The 18525-nt window shown below is 33.3% G+C and overlaps 2 protein-coding genes across 2 annotated transcripts; one reads left to right on the top strand and one right to left on the bottom strand.

The window, feature by feature from the left end:
• The first annotated feature begins 39 nt into the window (after positions 1 to 39).
• LOC134249195 (polycomb group RING finger protein 3-like) lies at positions 40 to 6605 on the top strand. The gene is made up of 11 exons (XM_062731574.1): positions 40 to 91; positions 842 to 952; positions 1256 to 1397; positions 1797 to 1893; positions 2035 to 2090; positions 2339 to 2392; positions 2627 to 2792; positions 4116 to 4140; positions 4577 to 4678; positions 4778 to 4873; positions 6454 to 6605. The coding sequence occupies exons 1-11, from the start codon at positions 80 to 82 to the stop codon at positions 6526 to 6528; spliced, it is 936 nt and encodes a 311-aa protein (XP_062587558.1). The 5' UTR covers positions 40 to 79; the 3' UTR covers positions 6529 to 6605.
• A 924-nt stretch (positions 6606 to 7529) lies between these two features.
• Positions 7530 to 18525, bottom strand: LOC134249174 (sialin-like). Its single transcript, XM_062731552.1, has 10 exons — positions 18248 to 18525; positions 14635 to 14882; positions 14217 to 14450; positions 12526 to 12613; positions 12298 to 12393; positions 11854 to 11993; positions 10294 to 10443; positions 9795 to 9921; positions 9440 to 9681; positions 7530 to 8480 (listed from the first exon to the last, which is right to left on the bottom strand). Exons 1-10 carry the CDS (start codon positions 18315 to 18317, stop codon positions 8286 to 8288), a joined length of 1590 nt encoding a protein of 529 aa, XP_062587536.1. The 5' UTR covers positions 18318 to 18525; the 3' UTR covers positions 7530 to 8285.

The raw sequence follows: 18525 nt of genomic DNA, 5'->3' as shown, positions 1-18525 counted from the left end.
GATTGGATAAAATTCTGAACTTCCGCCCTATTATCCAATTGAAATTCATCTTATGGACAAGTTCGGTTAAACCTTCAAAATGGCTGCCACTGTGAGTGTTGACTGTTTTGATACAGTTTTGCATAATTTTATCTGCTATATTGTGTGTTTTCATTGGGAATTTCAGCCGTAAACAGATTAGATTTGATTACTTTTATATATCAAACGTATGCACAAACAAATGATTTTTGCAATAAGCACAGAAACTGATTCTAATCTGACTAAACATTTCACTGAAATGTATAGCCAGGTTAGTAAACGTTTTGCCTTTTTAAAAATTCATTCTTATGATGTTGATAATGAACTGGTAATAAATAAACAGTTATAACGTATTTCATTTCTAACGCTTGTAATGAAAAAAATAATTGTGTCAAACTACAATGAAAGTAGATATAAACAGAGACATATGTCTCTGATATAAACGATTTTGATGTTTAAAAATTTATATCATTAATCTTCATGTTGGCTTCCAAACCAAAATTTTAGTCCCTACGATTCTCGCTGAGAAAATGTAAATATGATATGTAAAGAATTGCAATCGCCTAAAGTTAAGACTGTTAGAATTAATTATATTATTCAGATCTTGATTGGCAATTAACCCTTTCAAAATAATTAAAGTGCTTCTTTTTTTGCAAGGCAAATTCATAACAATTTTTTCATTGATAGATAGTTTAATGACATATATTAAATGATAAATTTACATTACATTTTACTTATATATACCAGTTTGCCCTGCAAAAGAGTAGTGCCACAGTTATTGTGAACCAGTCTATTAATTTGTTTTTATTTAAAAATAAATCAGGAAGTTGATGAGCTGTCTAGTGAAACAGAAAAGATAAATCTGTCATCTGACCATGCCGAAAGTGTATCTAAACCAGAGACGACACCTGAACCAACATCCTTATTGGAACAGGTATTTATATCCTGGATGAGGCACAGGCGTATATATTTTTTATCAGAAGTTTATTATGTCATTATGCATGTCATATGGTACCCTCAATGTATGTCTAAGCACATCACATTATCATCAGCGGTTTCTGAGAATTTTTCAACTTTCTTTTTTTAATGAATGCTCACACTGTTCCAGCCACTGCCCACAGGTCTTAAGATTGCTCTAATCCAGCTGACAAATTGGAGGTATATTTATACACCGAAGTTTGTCAGTTTGATTAAAGGGATCTAAAGACATGTTCTAGCTATGAATATTATCTTGCAGCTTAAGCTACTTCCAGAAGCCCCGAGTCTGAGCAAGGAGCCTATTATCCTACAGCTGAGGGAGCTGAACCCCTACATCACCTGTGCTCTCTGTGGAGGTTACCTGTATGAAGCTTCCACCATTACAGAGTGCATGCACACCTGTAAATATACAATAATACTCTTTATATTTACATACTCCATTTTAACTTTAAAAAAGATGTGTTTGTGAAAATGTCGCCGATGGTACATGTAACACGTGCCAATTCTGGAGATGGACATAAACTGAAGTGATATGCACTTTCCCTTGACAGTGCAATAGTTTACTGTTATGGGCTAGGTTAAAGTTGACAACAGACAGACAAACATACAGACAAGACAAAAACAACATATCCCCAGGATTTTTGATTCAGGAGCATAAAAATATCCACACCCACAACTCAAACTTTATGTAAACTGTTGACAATATATGTTAATAATTGTCCATATTTATGTTAATTTCTATAAAGAATTGAAGTTTTTTTAATGATTATTTGTGAAATCATTTTGTATTAAATTTTTAGTTTGCAAGACCTGCATTGTCCGCTACACAGAGAGACACTTAACATGTCCAACTTGTGATGCTCCCATTCACCCCACTGACCCTTTTGTACACATCAGGTAAATCAAAGACAAAAAATTGTATATAATATTACAACCTAAATGTAATCAACAATTTTTGTAATCATAGATTGTAGGAAACAAATCCAGGTATCATTTAAAATATATTTGATTTTCATTTTAATTTCTGCTACTCTTCAGACATGACAGTACCTTACAAGACATAGTTTACAGACTTTTACCAAAAGTAGCTGAAGGTGAGATCAACTTTTAATATGTTTAAATTGAAATTTAAGATATAATAGCAATCTTGACGACATTAGTTTCTCATATTTTTTTTGTGCTACCTACATGTTTGTTATTAACATTAATATGAGAGAATTAAATTTACCTTTGAAATACTTTCTACTTGTGTGAAAAAATGTTTGGTTTCATTTAAAATTGATAATTACAAATATTGTATCAATATTGAAGATTACGTATTTAAATATGTTAATTTTTTCAGTGGAGCAAAAAAGAGAGATAGAATTTTATGAAAAACATGAACAGGAGACTGGAGGTAAAACAAATACGAAATAGGAAACATGTACAAAGCAGAATAAATGGTTTGTGACAATTGAATTCATATTTGCGTGGGCCATGAAGCTCGCAGATATTTCTCACACATCAATAAAAGTTTGTTTGCAGTAAAATATAAATATTCATTTATTTAATCACAATAACATTAATCTCAACTCTTCAAACTCTTCTGATCCAAATTTGAAATTCAGTACATGTGTTTAAATTTATTCAGAGGTGATCCTTCCAAAACTTCAGTTGCCTCCCTCCCCTCCAAGAACCCCGCCCCCCAGGACAGACCAGCCCCCTCTCCCTAGCGAGTACATACGTAAAAAGAAGAAGGACCCACAGCTGGGAAACTTCAAGCCCTTATTTGTCTCGTTAGTTCTTACTCAGATCAGGTGAGCATAGTTGTTAGTAAAGATAAAAGTTAGGTCAATTCAGTATTATTGTTTATAAGCATAAAACTTAGGTTCATTAGTATACAAAATAAGACAACTTCATTCTGTAATGTCATAAAACCCAATTAAAATGTAAAAGTAGTAATATTGTTAATATTCTGGTGTTTTGACAAACATACATATTACAATGATTTTGTTTGTATATTTACTAACATTTATTAAAAAAAATCCCTATTTTCTAATTCCTGTAATCTTCTGCGTTTAGTTTGTTCTTTTTCTTTTTTATTAGTTCACCTGAGCCTTCAGTGAGCTTTTCTGATCACATTTTGTTCTGCGTCCGTCTGTCCGTCTGCTTGTCTGTCTGTAAACTTTTCAGATTTTCGACTTCTTCTCAAGAACCGCTGGGGCAATTTCAACCAAACTTGCCACAAAGCATCCTTGGGTGAAGAGAATTCAAGTTTGTTCAAATGAAGGGCCACGCCCTTTCCCAAGGGGAGATAATTGGGAATTAATGAAAATTTGGTGGTATCGTTTAAAAATCTTCTTAAGAACCACTGTGCCAGGAAAGATGAAACTTATGGGGAAACATCCTCAGGTAGTGTAGATTTAAGTTTGTTCAAATCATGATAGATTACATAGATATATATATAGGAAAATTCCTTAAAAATCTTCTGATGAAGAATAACAAAGCCATAATTGATCATATTTATATGGTAGCATCCTCAGGTAGTGAAGATTCAAGTTTGTTCAAATCATGACCCCCGGGGGTAGGGCAGGGCCACAATGGCCGACCAAAGTTTTACATAGAAATATATAGGAAAATTCTTTAAAAATCTTCTTCTCAAGAATAACAAAGCCATAATTGATCATATTTATATGGAAGCATCCTCGGGTAGTGTTGATTCAAGTTTGTTCAAATCATGACCCCCGGGGGTAGGGCAGGGCCACAATGGCCGACCAAAGTTTTACATAGAAATATATAGGAAAATTCTTTTAAAATCTTCTTCTCAAGAATAGTAAAACCATAACTGGTCAAAGGTTTACTTTTGGATTTAAACTTTTCAATAATTAATCAATTTCTATTTCATTCCTAGCCACAGTGCTCGGGTGAGCGATGTGGCTCATGGGCCTCTTGTTTTCAGTTATAAATGAAACTTAGATCAATGTAATCATTTACAAATGTAAACTGGCACCAGGTCTTTTATAAAACTTCCAAGAAGTGTAGTTGAATCATTTGTAAATTGAAAACTCAGTTGGGTTTATTAATTATTGAAAACACAGAATTTTTTTGAATCATTTATGAATGTAATTTTTTCATTTCAGTGAGAATGACGATTCAGATGATGAGGTATATCTTTTGTTTTTGTTTTTTTTTTTTTTAAATAAATTATTCATTTTAAGTGAAAAATCTCCTGAACTTTCAATGTATTTTACTTCTTGATTTTTATAATTTTGAAAAATCTACAGTCCCAATAAACTTAAAGTATATCGTCTTAAAAAAAGTTTGCAATATTTCCTTGAAACAGCATAAACTTTCAACATACAGTAATCCGTATCATACTTTCCTGTAATTTGGTTCGCCTATAAGTCGCTTTACCTATAAGTCAGTATGCCAGTTAGTCAGTTGTATTTTTGAAGCCTGCATTATAGGGATTGACCCTATAAAATACCATCCTTTTATAACTCACTTATAAGTCAGACAAAGAGTTTTGAATCAAAGATTAACTCCCAAAATTCAATTTATAGAGGTGTTTATATGGTCTATGTGCGTTTATTTGTTTCAGTTTGACCTTGAGAAGCAATTTGTACGGGTCACCAAAAGGGCCACAGTAGGGAATGTCATAAGCTTCATACAAAAGAAACTACATCTTGGCAATGTTTATGATGTAAGTTAACCATTGTATTATTTTTTTTGTAATCAGAATGTACAGGTTATCAAATGACTGACAAAAAATATTTCTTAAATACAATGGTAATTTGTATAGGTTGACATTTTTCATCCTGAGGAAATTGGTTGTTTGGAGTCCCTAGATACAGAAACCACCCTGGAGAGTATCAGAGACACTTATTATGAGGGACAGGTGAGACATCATAGAGGGATTTTAAAAAATATGCCGAAAGTTGATTTCCATGTTTTTAGCTCTACTGGTCAGAGACCAGAAGAGCTTATGCGATAGTAAGGTGTCCGTCGTCCGTCCGTCTGTCTGTCTGTCTGTCCGTCTGTCTGTAAACAATTTTTCAAAATGCTACTCCTCCTACAGTTTTGGTCTGATTTCAATATAATTTGGCATACAAGTAGACTACACTAAGATACATAAAATAGTGCATCAGTTTTTGATTTTGATGAACGATGTTGCCATGGTTACTAAAAATTAGGGATGTCAAAATTGTCAATAATTGATATTCGAATATTCGGTAGTAGTATTCGAATATATTCGAATATTCGATAATTAAATAAATACATCTTGCATTATAATATATACTCGTATATATATATCTTCACTCTTTTGTCAAGCAATATACATTTTATGTCATTATTTTGAAATAAAATTTCATGTAGAGGTTTGTAAATGCACCATAATAATATTCTTAAAATATTTTACAGAATATAAGAGTTTACATCCAAAATATAATAAAAAAAAATTTTCCCTGAAAATTCAAAAGATTCTTTTAATAAGCACCAGATTAATTAATCGTCTTACCAAAGTGTATACACTGATAACCCTACAGATTTATACCACACAGAACAATTATCTAATGGAGAAACATTAAAAGCAAATTACCTTTAGCTAATTAATTTCCTGATAATGATTTTAAATGTTTACATAAACAAGGGATCCATGTGTGTTACTTTAAAAATGTGTCCTTTCAACAATACAAACTAATTCTAAGTACTGGACACTGTTATACCTCTAATTAAGTTATCAAATGAATAATTTATATTATTTTAATAAACACACTCTTCACACCTTTAAGGTAATCCAAGAGGAGTTCTTTTAATTTTGCTTTAAATAAAATCTTATTGTTGGTCAACGATACGAATTTGACTCAATTTCTGATAAAGCTTCAGTTTTTGCCAGATTTTTTTTTTCTTTTTGATGCTTGTATACTTAAAATCCAAATATTCGAATCATAAATTTATATTCGAATATCAACTCATCGAATGAATATTCGAATATTCGTTGACATCCCTACTAAAAATAGAAATTTCCGTGAAATTCCTTTAAAATGCTACTCCTCCTACAGTTTTGGTCTGATTTCAATATTGCATTGGTTTTTGATTTCGATGAACGGTGTTGCCATGGTTACTAAAAATAGAAATGTCTGTGAAATTCCTTTAAAACGCTACTCCTCCTATAGTTTAGGTCTGATTTCAATATAACCTGGCACACAAGTAGACTACACTAAGGTACATAATTCTGTATATCGGTTTTTGATTTCGATGAACGGTGTTGCCATTGTTACTAAAAATAGAAATTTCTGTGAAATTCCTTTAAAATGCTACTCCTCCTACAGTTTTGGTCTGATGGCAATGACTTTTTTTCTCATCTTTTGTTATAAGTACAAACCAGCAGAGCTACAGTCTCGACAGAGACTTCTGGTTTTTCTATATTGCAAAAAATAATCTGCTCAATAACAGGTACTGCTTTCTGTGTTTTAGGACTGTTTGATAGAACTACACTACAGGGTGTGTCCAAAAGAAGAAGAAATGCTGGAACAAGAAGACATAACATAGAACTAATGGCATATTATCGTTTTGTTTGTTGTTAATTTTGTTAGATTATATAAAATAAAGAAATGATATATGGGCAAGATTTAGTATGTTATATATTTTTAAGTTACATAAATGACTCATTTTAGTGGTAGTGTAGATTCATATTTGTTCAAATCATGCCCCCCAAGGGTTGGTCTGGGCCACAATGGACAATGAAACTTTTACGTACATGTAGGAATATATAGGAAAATTTTTCAAAAAAACCTTTTTATCAAGAACAACAAAGCAATGAATGAATATATTTGTATGGAAACATCCTAGGTAGTGAAGAATCAAGTTTGTTCAAACACAAACCAGGGCCTCTGCAGTGATGCAGCATCGTTTTTGAAAGTGGGGGGCCAGCCAGAGAAAAAGGACCCCCAGGGGTGGGTTGGGTCCACAATAAACAAAGTTTTTTTTAGGAACATACAGGAAATAATCCTCTTCTTTAAGTTAGAGTAATACGGAAGCATCTTTAAGTAGTGTAAATTCACATTTGTTGAAATTATGATTGCAAGGGGTAGGGAGGGGCACAATGGGGATTGCATTTTTACAAAGGAAAATACAGGGAAAAAATGTATGTTCAAGTACAACAAAGCCATTTTTATTGATATGGAAGCATTTTTAGGTAGTTTTAAATATTCAAGTCCTATTTTTCAATACTGTTTTTTTTCTAGCCAATGTGCTCAAGTGAGCAATGCGATCCATTGGCCTCTTGTTAATAAGATAGTATGCAAGTCAAGAACCTGTACTGGGTACGATCAATTTCTTAACCGGGAATTTAAAGGCTATTGACAAATAAGTTCATGATAAAAAGGGTGTTAACAGTCTTGTTTAAGGTCAGTCGATGCGTCCCTCGGCTATCTGTTTTGTATAATTATGAAATCGTACTACATAACGTAAAATGTCACCAACATCACGCGTAACGTTGCAATCTTCATAACTGCAATAAATGTATTATACACATGAGAAATACTTGAAGGGATGTTTTACTTTTTATTTCAATATAACAAAAAATACTTTTGTAACTAAGATTTCTCAGTCTTGGGCATTAATACGTATAAAGCTGGTTGATGCTAGCTAGAATTTGAAGATTCATTTATGTAGTGCAAGTGGATTTCCCCCCTAAAATACCGATATTACTTTCTTAGGGTATGTCTATAAATACAATGCAATTGTTCTTCATGACTGACGCAAATTTGTTATCATGCAAACATGACTGTATAAAACTTAATATCCCAACAGATTAAATTATTTTTGACAATATATCTCGCATGTTCTTACCTGTAAATCGAAAAACACATATAAAAAATATTTTTACGTAAAATAAAACACACAACCTGCACATAAAAAATAATATCTCCTGTAATAATAAATTACAGTAAACCAATAATCTTTAATCAAAAGCTTATAGCATAAAAAAATACCAATACCCTTGAAAGTACATACATGTATAATAATGACAGCATACACAACACAGAGAAAAAAAAATGCAAACTTTTTTTTTCAGATTCATCAAATTTTTCTTCCCCTATAGTAAAAGCCTTCTTTGGCCCTATCTGGGCTCATGCATCCACACGTTACTCCTCGACCGATTCGTGCCTCATCGTTTGATGAAGATGACGAAATCAGCCGAGGTTTGCCGAATGTGGGCTCATCATTTTACTTCTTCTACGGAGAGGGTCTTCATCGGGCTTTAATTCATTAATATGTTAACATTTCTTAAAAGTAAACGTTCATCAGACTTTCTCTGAAGCCTTTAGGTTTTCTTTTTCCTCTTTGGCTTGATTCAGTTCCTCCACCTCTAGAGTTTCCTCTTCTACAGCCCACCGTTGTGGTTCTCCCCTGCCGAACACCAGGTAAAATAGAGCACAGCAGAGGTAGATAGCTGCCGCTATAAAGAAAACTTTCTGCCACTCTGATCGACTCTGATTCTATATAAAAAGAAAACGAAAAATCATTAATTTATTAAAACCTTGATCCTAATCTGGTTTGTGTATATAATGAATCTTTGGCGTATACGTACGTTCTTTGTTGCATGTTTGCAGTTAGCTTAACGAGTCTATTTACAGGGACGTAGCAACAGGGGGGCCAGGTGGGGCCTGGTCCCCCCCCACTTTTTCCCCAATATTACCTTTACTATAGTAAATGTTCATTGAAAGGATGATTGCCCCCCCCCCCCACTTTTTACCATAGTATAGTGATATCAAGGAAAAAATTGGAAGTGATAGTAACTTGACATGGGAAAAGTTGGCCACTAACCCCCCCCCCCCCCCCCCCCCCCCCCCCCCCCCCCCCCCACGAAATAGGATTTTCGAGTTTGGGCAAATTATAATTTTCCGGGTTTTTTTTTGCTTGTCAACTTTTTCAGGTAAGTAAAAAAACAAATTTTCTCTGGTGGTTGTCCCCCCCCCCCCCCCCACTTTCAAAACCGATGTTACGTGCCAGACTTAGTCTTTGAAGTGAGACAATAAGAGAATGGTCAAAGAAAAAAGACCAAAATTATTACTCATTTAGTATTTGCTAAAATCATCTGGCTGGTCAGACAATTTTGTACATGTGTAATAAGTTGGCCCCTGTCGTCTGTAGTCAGTAAAACGGAAGTGGTATTAAATATGGAGATGATTCTCGGAAACGCTACTCACAGTCTCGGAAATTGACTAATAAAGTTTTTCGGCAATGATATATATACTGTAGATCAACTTTTTTTACTAGACTCCCCCCGTCAGTATATATGAGAAACTTAACTCAATTAAAGTTGAACTATTATTCATGTAAAAGCATTGTTTAAAGTTAAATACATGCTATTTCCTGCTGACGTTTGCATAAAAATGTATTTTTGATAGTAGACAAAAATACGAAAACACCACCGACTGATATTTATAAAATTTACCTTCTCTGTAATAAGTCCTACGACAGGAGGTGAGACAAAGCCGGAGATGGCACCACAAGAATTAGAAATTCCAAACAGGATTCCTGCATACGCCGGGGCAATGTCCATATGATTGATGAGGAATCCACTGTACTGAAGGGCAGAAAAACTGACCCCGAGGGTGAGTAGAGCAATGGCCAGACCCTTCATTGTACAGTCTAAGTACCCAAGGCCTATTAGCAGCAAAGCTGGTAACACTTTACCTAAAATTAGGGATTCTTGATTGCATATTATCTCGAAACTTTCAAAATCAACGTACAAACGATATGTTTGCAGACATAAGTAGTTTTGCATAAAGTACGTACACACAAAATACCTGAAACTTCAAAGATTTTTCGAGTCATTGTGGTTGATAGACATTTTTGGGTGAAGTCAGCAAAGACCCCAGCAACATTTACCACAAACCAAAATCCGATATAGGGTAATGCTGAATAGAGTCCATTCTGTGAAAATCACAATAGTAAATGTGGAAATTCTTTTATATGTATAAAACAATATCCACATGTATAAAATGCAAACATTGCATGTTTTACGTACTGGAGACATAAGGAAACTTTGAATACCGATTTTTGCAATTTACTTTTGCGATACTTGAAAATATAAGCAATATTTAATACATTTCTCCAATGACCGAGCCATTACTCGGAAATACTACCGAGTATATTATTTCAAACACGTTTATGGCAAATTATTTTAAAATAACTTCTTAGCGAGAATTGTGACCTGTTTATGGCTGTTGTTGTACTTTTACTATTCTTGCAAATAATATTATGCTTCTATTTCAACCCTGTAATACTAAATGTCTAACCACTTACTGAGGTGATGTCTAGTTTGAGAACCTCTTTCATGTAACTTGGGATGTTGGTTAGAAATGTGTACCCTCCCCAGTCACTAGCAATGTTAGACAGAATGATGGCAAACACAGGCGGGGAGGTAAATATACTCCTCCAAGGAACCTTCAAGTCCTGAGGAAATAATTTGTACATATGCTTCATGAAGACCATTTCAAATGCTTTAACGTTATTATATGAGGCACCGTTTTGGTATTTACTGGCAAAAAGTTATATCACCTATTCGAATAGGTGATATCACCTATTCGAGTTGGTGATATCACCTATTGGAAATGAAAAGGTGATATCACCTATTCGTGCTGAATAGGTGATATCACCTATTCGAATAAGTGATATCACCAATTCGAATAGGTGATATCACCTATTTGAATTTCTTACAACAATAAATAATGAATGCTCCCTATAATATATAGACAAGAAAATTCGGAATACCCAGTTTTCATGCGTTTTTCAAATTTTTCTTAAGGTTTACATGATAGATAAGTGAAGCAAATTAATTTGTGAGCAAAACAAACTATAATTTCTATTGGGGTTGATTAAAATTAAATGCAAAACTGTAATCTATTGTCTCCTAGAATGATGAGTTATAAAACGAAAGTGAAAGTAAATAAGATTTAGGGAACTATAATCTTGGGAGCTGTTATTATTTCATAAATAATTTGAATAGGTGATATCACCTATTCGAATAGGTGATATCATCTATTCAAAATGATATGGTGATATCACCTATTCGAAAAGGTGATATCACCTAATCGAAAGGTGATATCACCTATTCAGTTTGAATAGGTGATATCACTTATTCGAATAAGTGATATCACATATTCGAAAGGAATAGTTAATATCACACATTCGAATAAGAGATATCACCTTTTCGAATAAGTGATATCACCTTTTAGAATAAGTGATATCACCAACTCAAATCAAATAGGTGATATCACAAATTCAAATCAAATAGGTGATTACACGTATTTGAATACGTGATAACACCTATTTGAATAGGTGATATCGCTTTTTGGAGTTAATACCAAAACGGCGCCCCATATTATTATATATATGTTAAAACATAACGGTGAAACTTTTTAAGATGAGGTTTATGCCAGTTTCTATGCATTTGTACCATTTGGTAATATTTCATGGTTAATAGTATATTGTATATACAATTAAAGTTTATCACTGAAGGAGTATTTGAGTATGATCTCCGAGACCAAAACTATTTGCCGAGCGACGTAATCCCTGTCGAGGGAAATTTCCTAACTGATACTATTAAGCTTATAGAGCAGGGATTAGCATACTTGACTATCACACAACAAAACAGGGATTAGTCAATGTACATCGATTTCAATCATGGAACTATTCTTACCTAGCGATCTATAATTTTACAAATGGAAAAATCAGTAGAGGTATAATAACAATATTTTGTGATTAAAACCTCATTTGCTTTCTTCGTGATTAAAACCTCATTTGCTTTCTTCATGTTTTTTTTTTTCAAAATGAGTGGTCACGTGAACTTATAATGCTAATCACCTTACTGTCTTGCGGACGGGTAGTGTTTCGCAGTGACTGTTTGATGTATTGTTTCTCTATAGTAGAAATACGTTTATGTTGCTCTGGCGAATCACTGGTTAGAACCATCCACAAAATAACCCAAATCATACTTAGGGGGCCTACAAAACCACTGAAATAAATACAACTCTAACAGAGTCTTTAATTAGAATCGAAAACGCCAATTATACACTTACTAACTGATAATGCAGTTATTGATAATACTGACATATAATTCAAATATGTATTATTAATAGTAGATTTACACAGCTTGATCGTGTCTTATAAAATGCATATGTTTTTGAAACAGTAGCTTGTATAATAATAGAAAAGAAACAAACAAAAATATTTTTTGAACAATTATAGCATTATGTATGGTCTGCATGTAAATAACAGCAATCAAAGAAAAAATTCTATTCATTGTACCTAGTACGTAGAAAATTGAGGGCCATCCTCCAGCAAACCCGTATTTACACAACAAAGAAGATAATGGAAAGGTTATAACAATCCCTGCTTGTGATCCTGAAACATTGCATGAAACATTAAAGTAAAATTCTAGTAGCTCCAGTTGATGATAAAAGTATTGTCAGAAAGTCAATCCGATATAGATAAATTTATATACATGTATATACATGTATAATGTTTTCTCAATACCTGCATACGTAAACGCAGTTAGTTTGCTTCTTTCCAAAGGAGGGGCCCATTTGCCCCAAATTGTATGCATGGAAGGGAAAACTGTACCCTGAAATAAATGACAGTTATGCAGTTTCTAAAGTTTATTATGTATAAGTACTGTGAATTTGATATTTAAGAATGCTGGACTTTCTTAGTTTAAAATATGTAGTCGTTGGAGGCCAAACCTTGCAACAATTTGTTGGAATTCCAATGGACACAAATTTTACTCCTTTACTTACCGACCCGATTTTTGCATTCTTATGAAGCAGAATTCATTCCAAAACTTCAATATTAGATTTATTTTAGTTTTTAACTCGATATTTAGATATATATTGTCAAGTTCATCAATTTAGTTACCGTGTAATTATAGACATTATTGGACAACTAACAACCAAACAATCCGAGAAAAAAAATTGGATGGAGACAGTTTGTAGTAATAACCCACTCGTCATCTGCACATGGTGTTTTTGTCTTTCATCTGATTCGGCACACGAGAGCATGTTCTGTGTACGATCGACCGAGGAAGGCCATTGACAAATAAATTGATATTTATCTATCTAAAAATTATATTTTTGGTGCAATGATTGCAACCGTTCATTCATGCATAACATACCAAAAAAAATATTAATATTTGTATGAATCATAAATAAAGAGCGAGTGGGTGATACATGAAAGTACTTTAAATAAGTTATTGCTTTATATATGCTTATTTGCATTGACTGATGGACCATGAAACATGCAGCTGACTTTTATCACTTTTGAAAAAAAGCCTGCATATGGTCGAATTTCAAATCGGAACCAACACTCGGTTAAAAAGAAAATGTGTTTATTGACTGACAGTCAGCAATCGGTTTTAATAAGAGAATTTTTTTAAAAGTTATTTTTAATGGGTATAACTATTAAGATTAGGGCCTGCAACCGAAATGTCTCATTTTCTTTCAACTGAGACATCGTTGTTAAAGTTTTACCTTAAATTGTGTTAGTAAGTACATAATAAATACAGAAGTTTTATTTACGTGTCACAAGCCAAACACTCGTTTGCAAGCAAAAGATGAACATAAAACACATTCAGAATGTGCTGTATCAGTGCTTTCTGTGTGGAAAATATTCATAAGAACTAGATCTAAAACAATCAAGTAGAAGATGAATTCCCTCACCTAGGAGATTATGCAAAAAACAGGAATGTGTATTGTGGGAACCTCTGAATGACAGTTCTAATAAGCTATAAAGCATTTTTGCAACCTCAGATAACATCATTAGACGATGGTTCTACTGTCTACTGTGTGAAATCTACCTTCATTTTGTCTACTTTATAATCCCCCAAAGCCATTTTTATGATAATTTTGAAAATATTTTCTTTTCATCTTCGTTATAACAACGCTTATCTGTTATATAAAATTTCAATTTTCACACAGAATATATGTGTCTTTTTGTGACAGTTTTCTTGTTTATCATTTATTGAATAATTCACATCATCTTCAAAGAAGATTTTTTTCCTTTCTTTGTTTTTTTTTTTAAATTGTCTTATTTACAATTCCTAATGCAGCTGTTTTTTAAAATTTTTATTTGTTTAATCAAGCCATGTCACTCTAAAAAAGCATTTTCATTTTTTCCCTAAAATCGCCGCATATATATATTAATAAAGAGAAGATTTACAATATCCGACTTACCGAAGCAATGCCCATGACGATTCTTATGACCATGAGGAAAACAAAGCCTGTCTGGGCAGCAAAGGGGGTCAGGATCGTACAGACAGAACAGACGGTCATCCCGAGGCCTAAAACCCTCTTCCCGCCAAATTTTGCGGCTACCCATCCTCCTAGGACCTGTGTCGTAAGGTATCCCCAGAAGAAAGACCCGAGTATAAGACCCTGTGTTGTCTTGTCCCAAACTATTTCACCGTCCTGGGTATATAAAACAAATTTACAAGAGGTTGCCTAAAGATGGCTATTTCCAGCCTGTATATTTTTTTTATATGTCTCATTTACATCATTGTACATTGTATGAATACGTTCAAAAATGCACTGGTATACAAATCAAATTTATATGGACTATATAATATATAATTTTAACAAACAAGAATTGAACCTCAAATTTCCTTTCCATTGTTTGATTGGTATTTCCAGATACAAGTCCACAATTACTATCAAAATGCTGGTTTACTGGATCAGAGGAGTTTCTGTTGTTCGTTTCGGTTTTCGAATTTAAGTGTACTGCTGTTCCGTTGACCATGCAAACTATGGCCACACTGAGATTAACTCGCAAGGCATACAGATTTATAAACCCAAAAAATCCCAGAACAGCCAGACCAAGACGACAGGATGTCCACCAGGGAACTAAAAAAGAAACGATTTTTTTTTTCATTCCTTAATTTTATTGTTGTTGTTGTTGTTGTTGTTACTGAAAATGGGTACATTTAATTTTGTAATGTATTATGGGAATATTAAATTTAACTTTGCAATATATGTGTATAGGCTTTACAATATTTTTGTCCCCCGCTTGAAAAGGGGGGGATATTAATTTGGGTTTGTCCGTCCGTCAGTCCGTCCGTCCGTCCGTCTTTCTGTCTGTCTGTAACGCTTTCGTTTCCACACGATATCTCGAGAACCCTTTGAGCTTTCGCAATGAAATTTTGCGTAGCAACTCCCTATGGACTAAAGAAGAACCCTATTGATTTTGAGGTCAAAAGGTCAAAGGTCAAGGTCATAAATAAGCAAATTCTTTCTGTTATAACACTTTCGTTTCCACACGATATCTCTAGAACCATTTGAGCTATTGCAATGAAATTTTACATAACTCCCTGAGGCCTAATGAAGACCTCTATTGATTTTGAGGTCAAAAGGTCAAAGTTCAAGGTCGTAAATTTATACATTCTGTCTGTATGAAACACTATCATTTCCGGGCGATATTTCAAGAGGATTTTGAGCTATTGCAATGTAATTTTATACCAAAACTCCCTAGAACCTCTCTCACCCCTATCAAAGTGTCCCGCCCCGTTTGTTTTAATAGTATTTATTGTATTACATGTCGCTATTTTTAGCACAGGGGCATGAGGAGAGTTATTACGTATAAAACAGGCTTTCGGTGGACTTTATATTGTTATTACATCTATTACAACTGTTTAATAAAGGTTAAATTAGATATCATGCATTGTGTCAAATTTTGACAATATCGAACGTGAATGTATACATGTATGTGACTTCATCTTTGCATGTAATTTTCGCCAGTTCTGTGGTCTAGTGGTATGTCTCTCGCTTCACATATGAGAGGACGCGGGTTCGCATCCCGGGCGATCTATTTTTCTTTTTTTCCGAAATACTTTTTTTTAAAAATAAATTATAGTATTCATGTGAAATGAAAAATTTATGAGGTCTGGCTTGTACAAACTCGAAATCATCATTACAGTGTGATAAATATTCCCTATAAAAAAAATCTTCTGTACACATCATAAAGAATAAGCAATCAAACCTTTATATCCATGTTGGCATATTTTATTTGCTTCGGTATGTACAAGTATACATTTAACAATTGTACAAATTCAGTCAAGGGGATCCGAACCCCCCCCCCCCCACCGACCCCCGAACTGCGCATGGTTTACTTTTTCCCTAAGCGGGGGGGGGGGGGGGACACAAATTCTCTGAATTAGCTTGTTCACATTAGTAAGTAATTTAGAATTATAGTGTAAGCAATATAAACATAGTATAATGTATTTTAAAATCGTTATATATTAATCGTACTTCTGTAAATTATAAAGCCGTTGGATATATTTTGATAATTTAGTTAAACAGAAATTCTACGCGATAAAAATAAATTTAATAATAGCACCTTGTACCGCCTCAAATGACATAAACATGCTGTCTTTTTTTTTTTTCAATTTTAGATAACTAATAATTTGTAAAGATGCTTTAAAAAGTTTAAGAAATATCCTACGTCCTACTGACAAAAGATGACCAGAAAAACTAGTTTTTCAATTTTCGATTAAAAAAAAGACTTTGATTTTCAACCTCGTTCGCCTTTTACTTGGTTATAATTATACAGCTAAATTTAACTTTGATAACACATCCGTGATAGATGAAAGAACAAAAAATTATCGTAGAGGCAATTACGGTTACAAATACTGTACATTCAGAAAAATGATGAATTTGGAAACAATCATTCAAAGAAAAATGTCTACTTTTATTAGAAACTTCACTAAACGTGCTCTCAAAAATAAGTGAAAACATATACCTACACGCATAATACGAGTATTGTGTGCTATTTGTCATTCCTCATACTCACGCATGTTATCAAACACTTATTATTATGCTTCCTGTCAGTTTGTCTCTATATAACCCATACCCTACTATTCTCGCATAGTGGTCTAAGGATTTATATAGCGTAAGCATACTATGCCGAAATAGTGCACGGCTTTATTTACTGAATAAAATTCTTCCATGCATATGCCGGGGATCGCACTCACGACCATGTGATTGTCAGTCCGATGCCTTATCGATTACGCCATAGAGACGATCACTAATTGGTGTCATTTTATTAAATATATAAACTTAATTTATACAATTGACACAAGAAGGAGAAAATAGACAAATATTATTTGAAAACAGTTATATTATTCTAAGGAACTTTAGATTAATGTGTACAACAAACTTTCAAACTAATTACATACAGATCGTTAGATGAACTGATTTTATAGGGTCATTAAAACGCTTTTTTATATGACGCTTGATTGAAGGATGTAAAAGAAAATTATCAATGAGAATCGACGTCTGCAAACAAATAAGGCTTACGAACAAAACAGAAAATAAAGATGTGTTGCTTTGGGACAGAAAATCCCGACTTATTTAGAGAAAATACTAGTAACCAAAATAACTAAGCATGCAAACAATTTTAGCATGAATATTTTGAATTAGTTCTTGAAGGTGCGCTGTTTAAGCACCGATATTTTCAGGAAAAGTCAAATAGATTGCCGCATAAATAATTACAACAGTCAGCATAATAATAACAATAGTGTTGCATTATGCATGTACTATGCCTAAATAGTAGGCAGGGTTTGACACATAGTGCACTCGCCTCCGGCTCGAATGCACCATGTGTCAAACCCTGCCTACTATTTAGGCATAGTACATGCGTAATGCAACACTATTATATAAATATTTGTCCCCATTTTTCATTTATATTTGTATGCTATTGTAATATTATGATATATATTTCATTTTAAGTGACATTTTCTTGTGCTATATACAATAAATTTCACTAAATAACTGTCTATTTATATACTAGGAAAGTATATAAACGTCGTACAATCACTTATTTATCTTTTAAGAAACTATATTGCATGTACTGTCATTAAAGTGCTACAGATTGTGTAAGTAGATTTAAATCTTCATATCTTATTCTTAAGAATCACGATCTTTTGTACATTCACGGGTCGATTTCATATACAATGAATATGTAGTCTCAAAACCCCCTATCGTATATTCAACAGACACTTGAACTGACGTTTTTAACCTAAGCTTTCTTTTCATAAATAAAAATTTTCCCCATAGTGTTAGTATAATAGTAATGTTTTTTTTTTTTTCATTTTCTTTTTTATTTGTAAAACGTCAAGTGCCTGGGATCGTATTCTTGCATGTTTGATTCACCAAAAACATTACTACAATACATGTATATACCAGTATATAAATTCTATTATGAATGCACCCACCATCTTTGGGATCTATGAAAGCCTCTTCTATTCCTGCCTTATCAATCAAAGCATCCTTAGTTTTAGCCATTGTATGATTTGTATTCTTCAGTGTGAGCAGACTTCAGCTAACCAAGATCCTGAGAGATGCATGTCAATTTCCAACAGTTGGTGTCACAAATACCTATAAATCCCAAAGCAAAACATTCAGATAGTAACCTTGCTCATGTCTCCATGTTTTTTAGTGGGTAGAGGGAAACTTTTTAGGTTACGAACAAAGCAAAAACAAATATATGCGC

The sequence above is a fragment of the Saccostrea cucullata genome, unplaced genomic scaffold (assembly GCF_032062105.1).
Source record: "Saccostrea cucullata isolate Sc308-1 unplaced genomic scaffold, CSIRO_AGI_Scuc_v1 ctg1280, whole genome shotgun sequence".
In the NCBI taxonomy this organism is placed as follows: domain Eukaryota; kingdom Metazoa; phylum Mollusca; class Bivalvia; order Ostreida; family Ostreidae; genus Saccostrea; species Saccostrea cuccullata.
The sequence above is the reverse complement of the archived record's forward strand: the minus strand, read 5'-3'. Positions and strand labels throughout refer to the sequence as shown.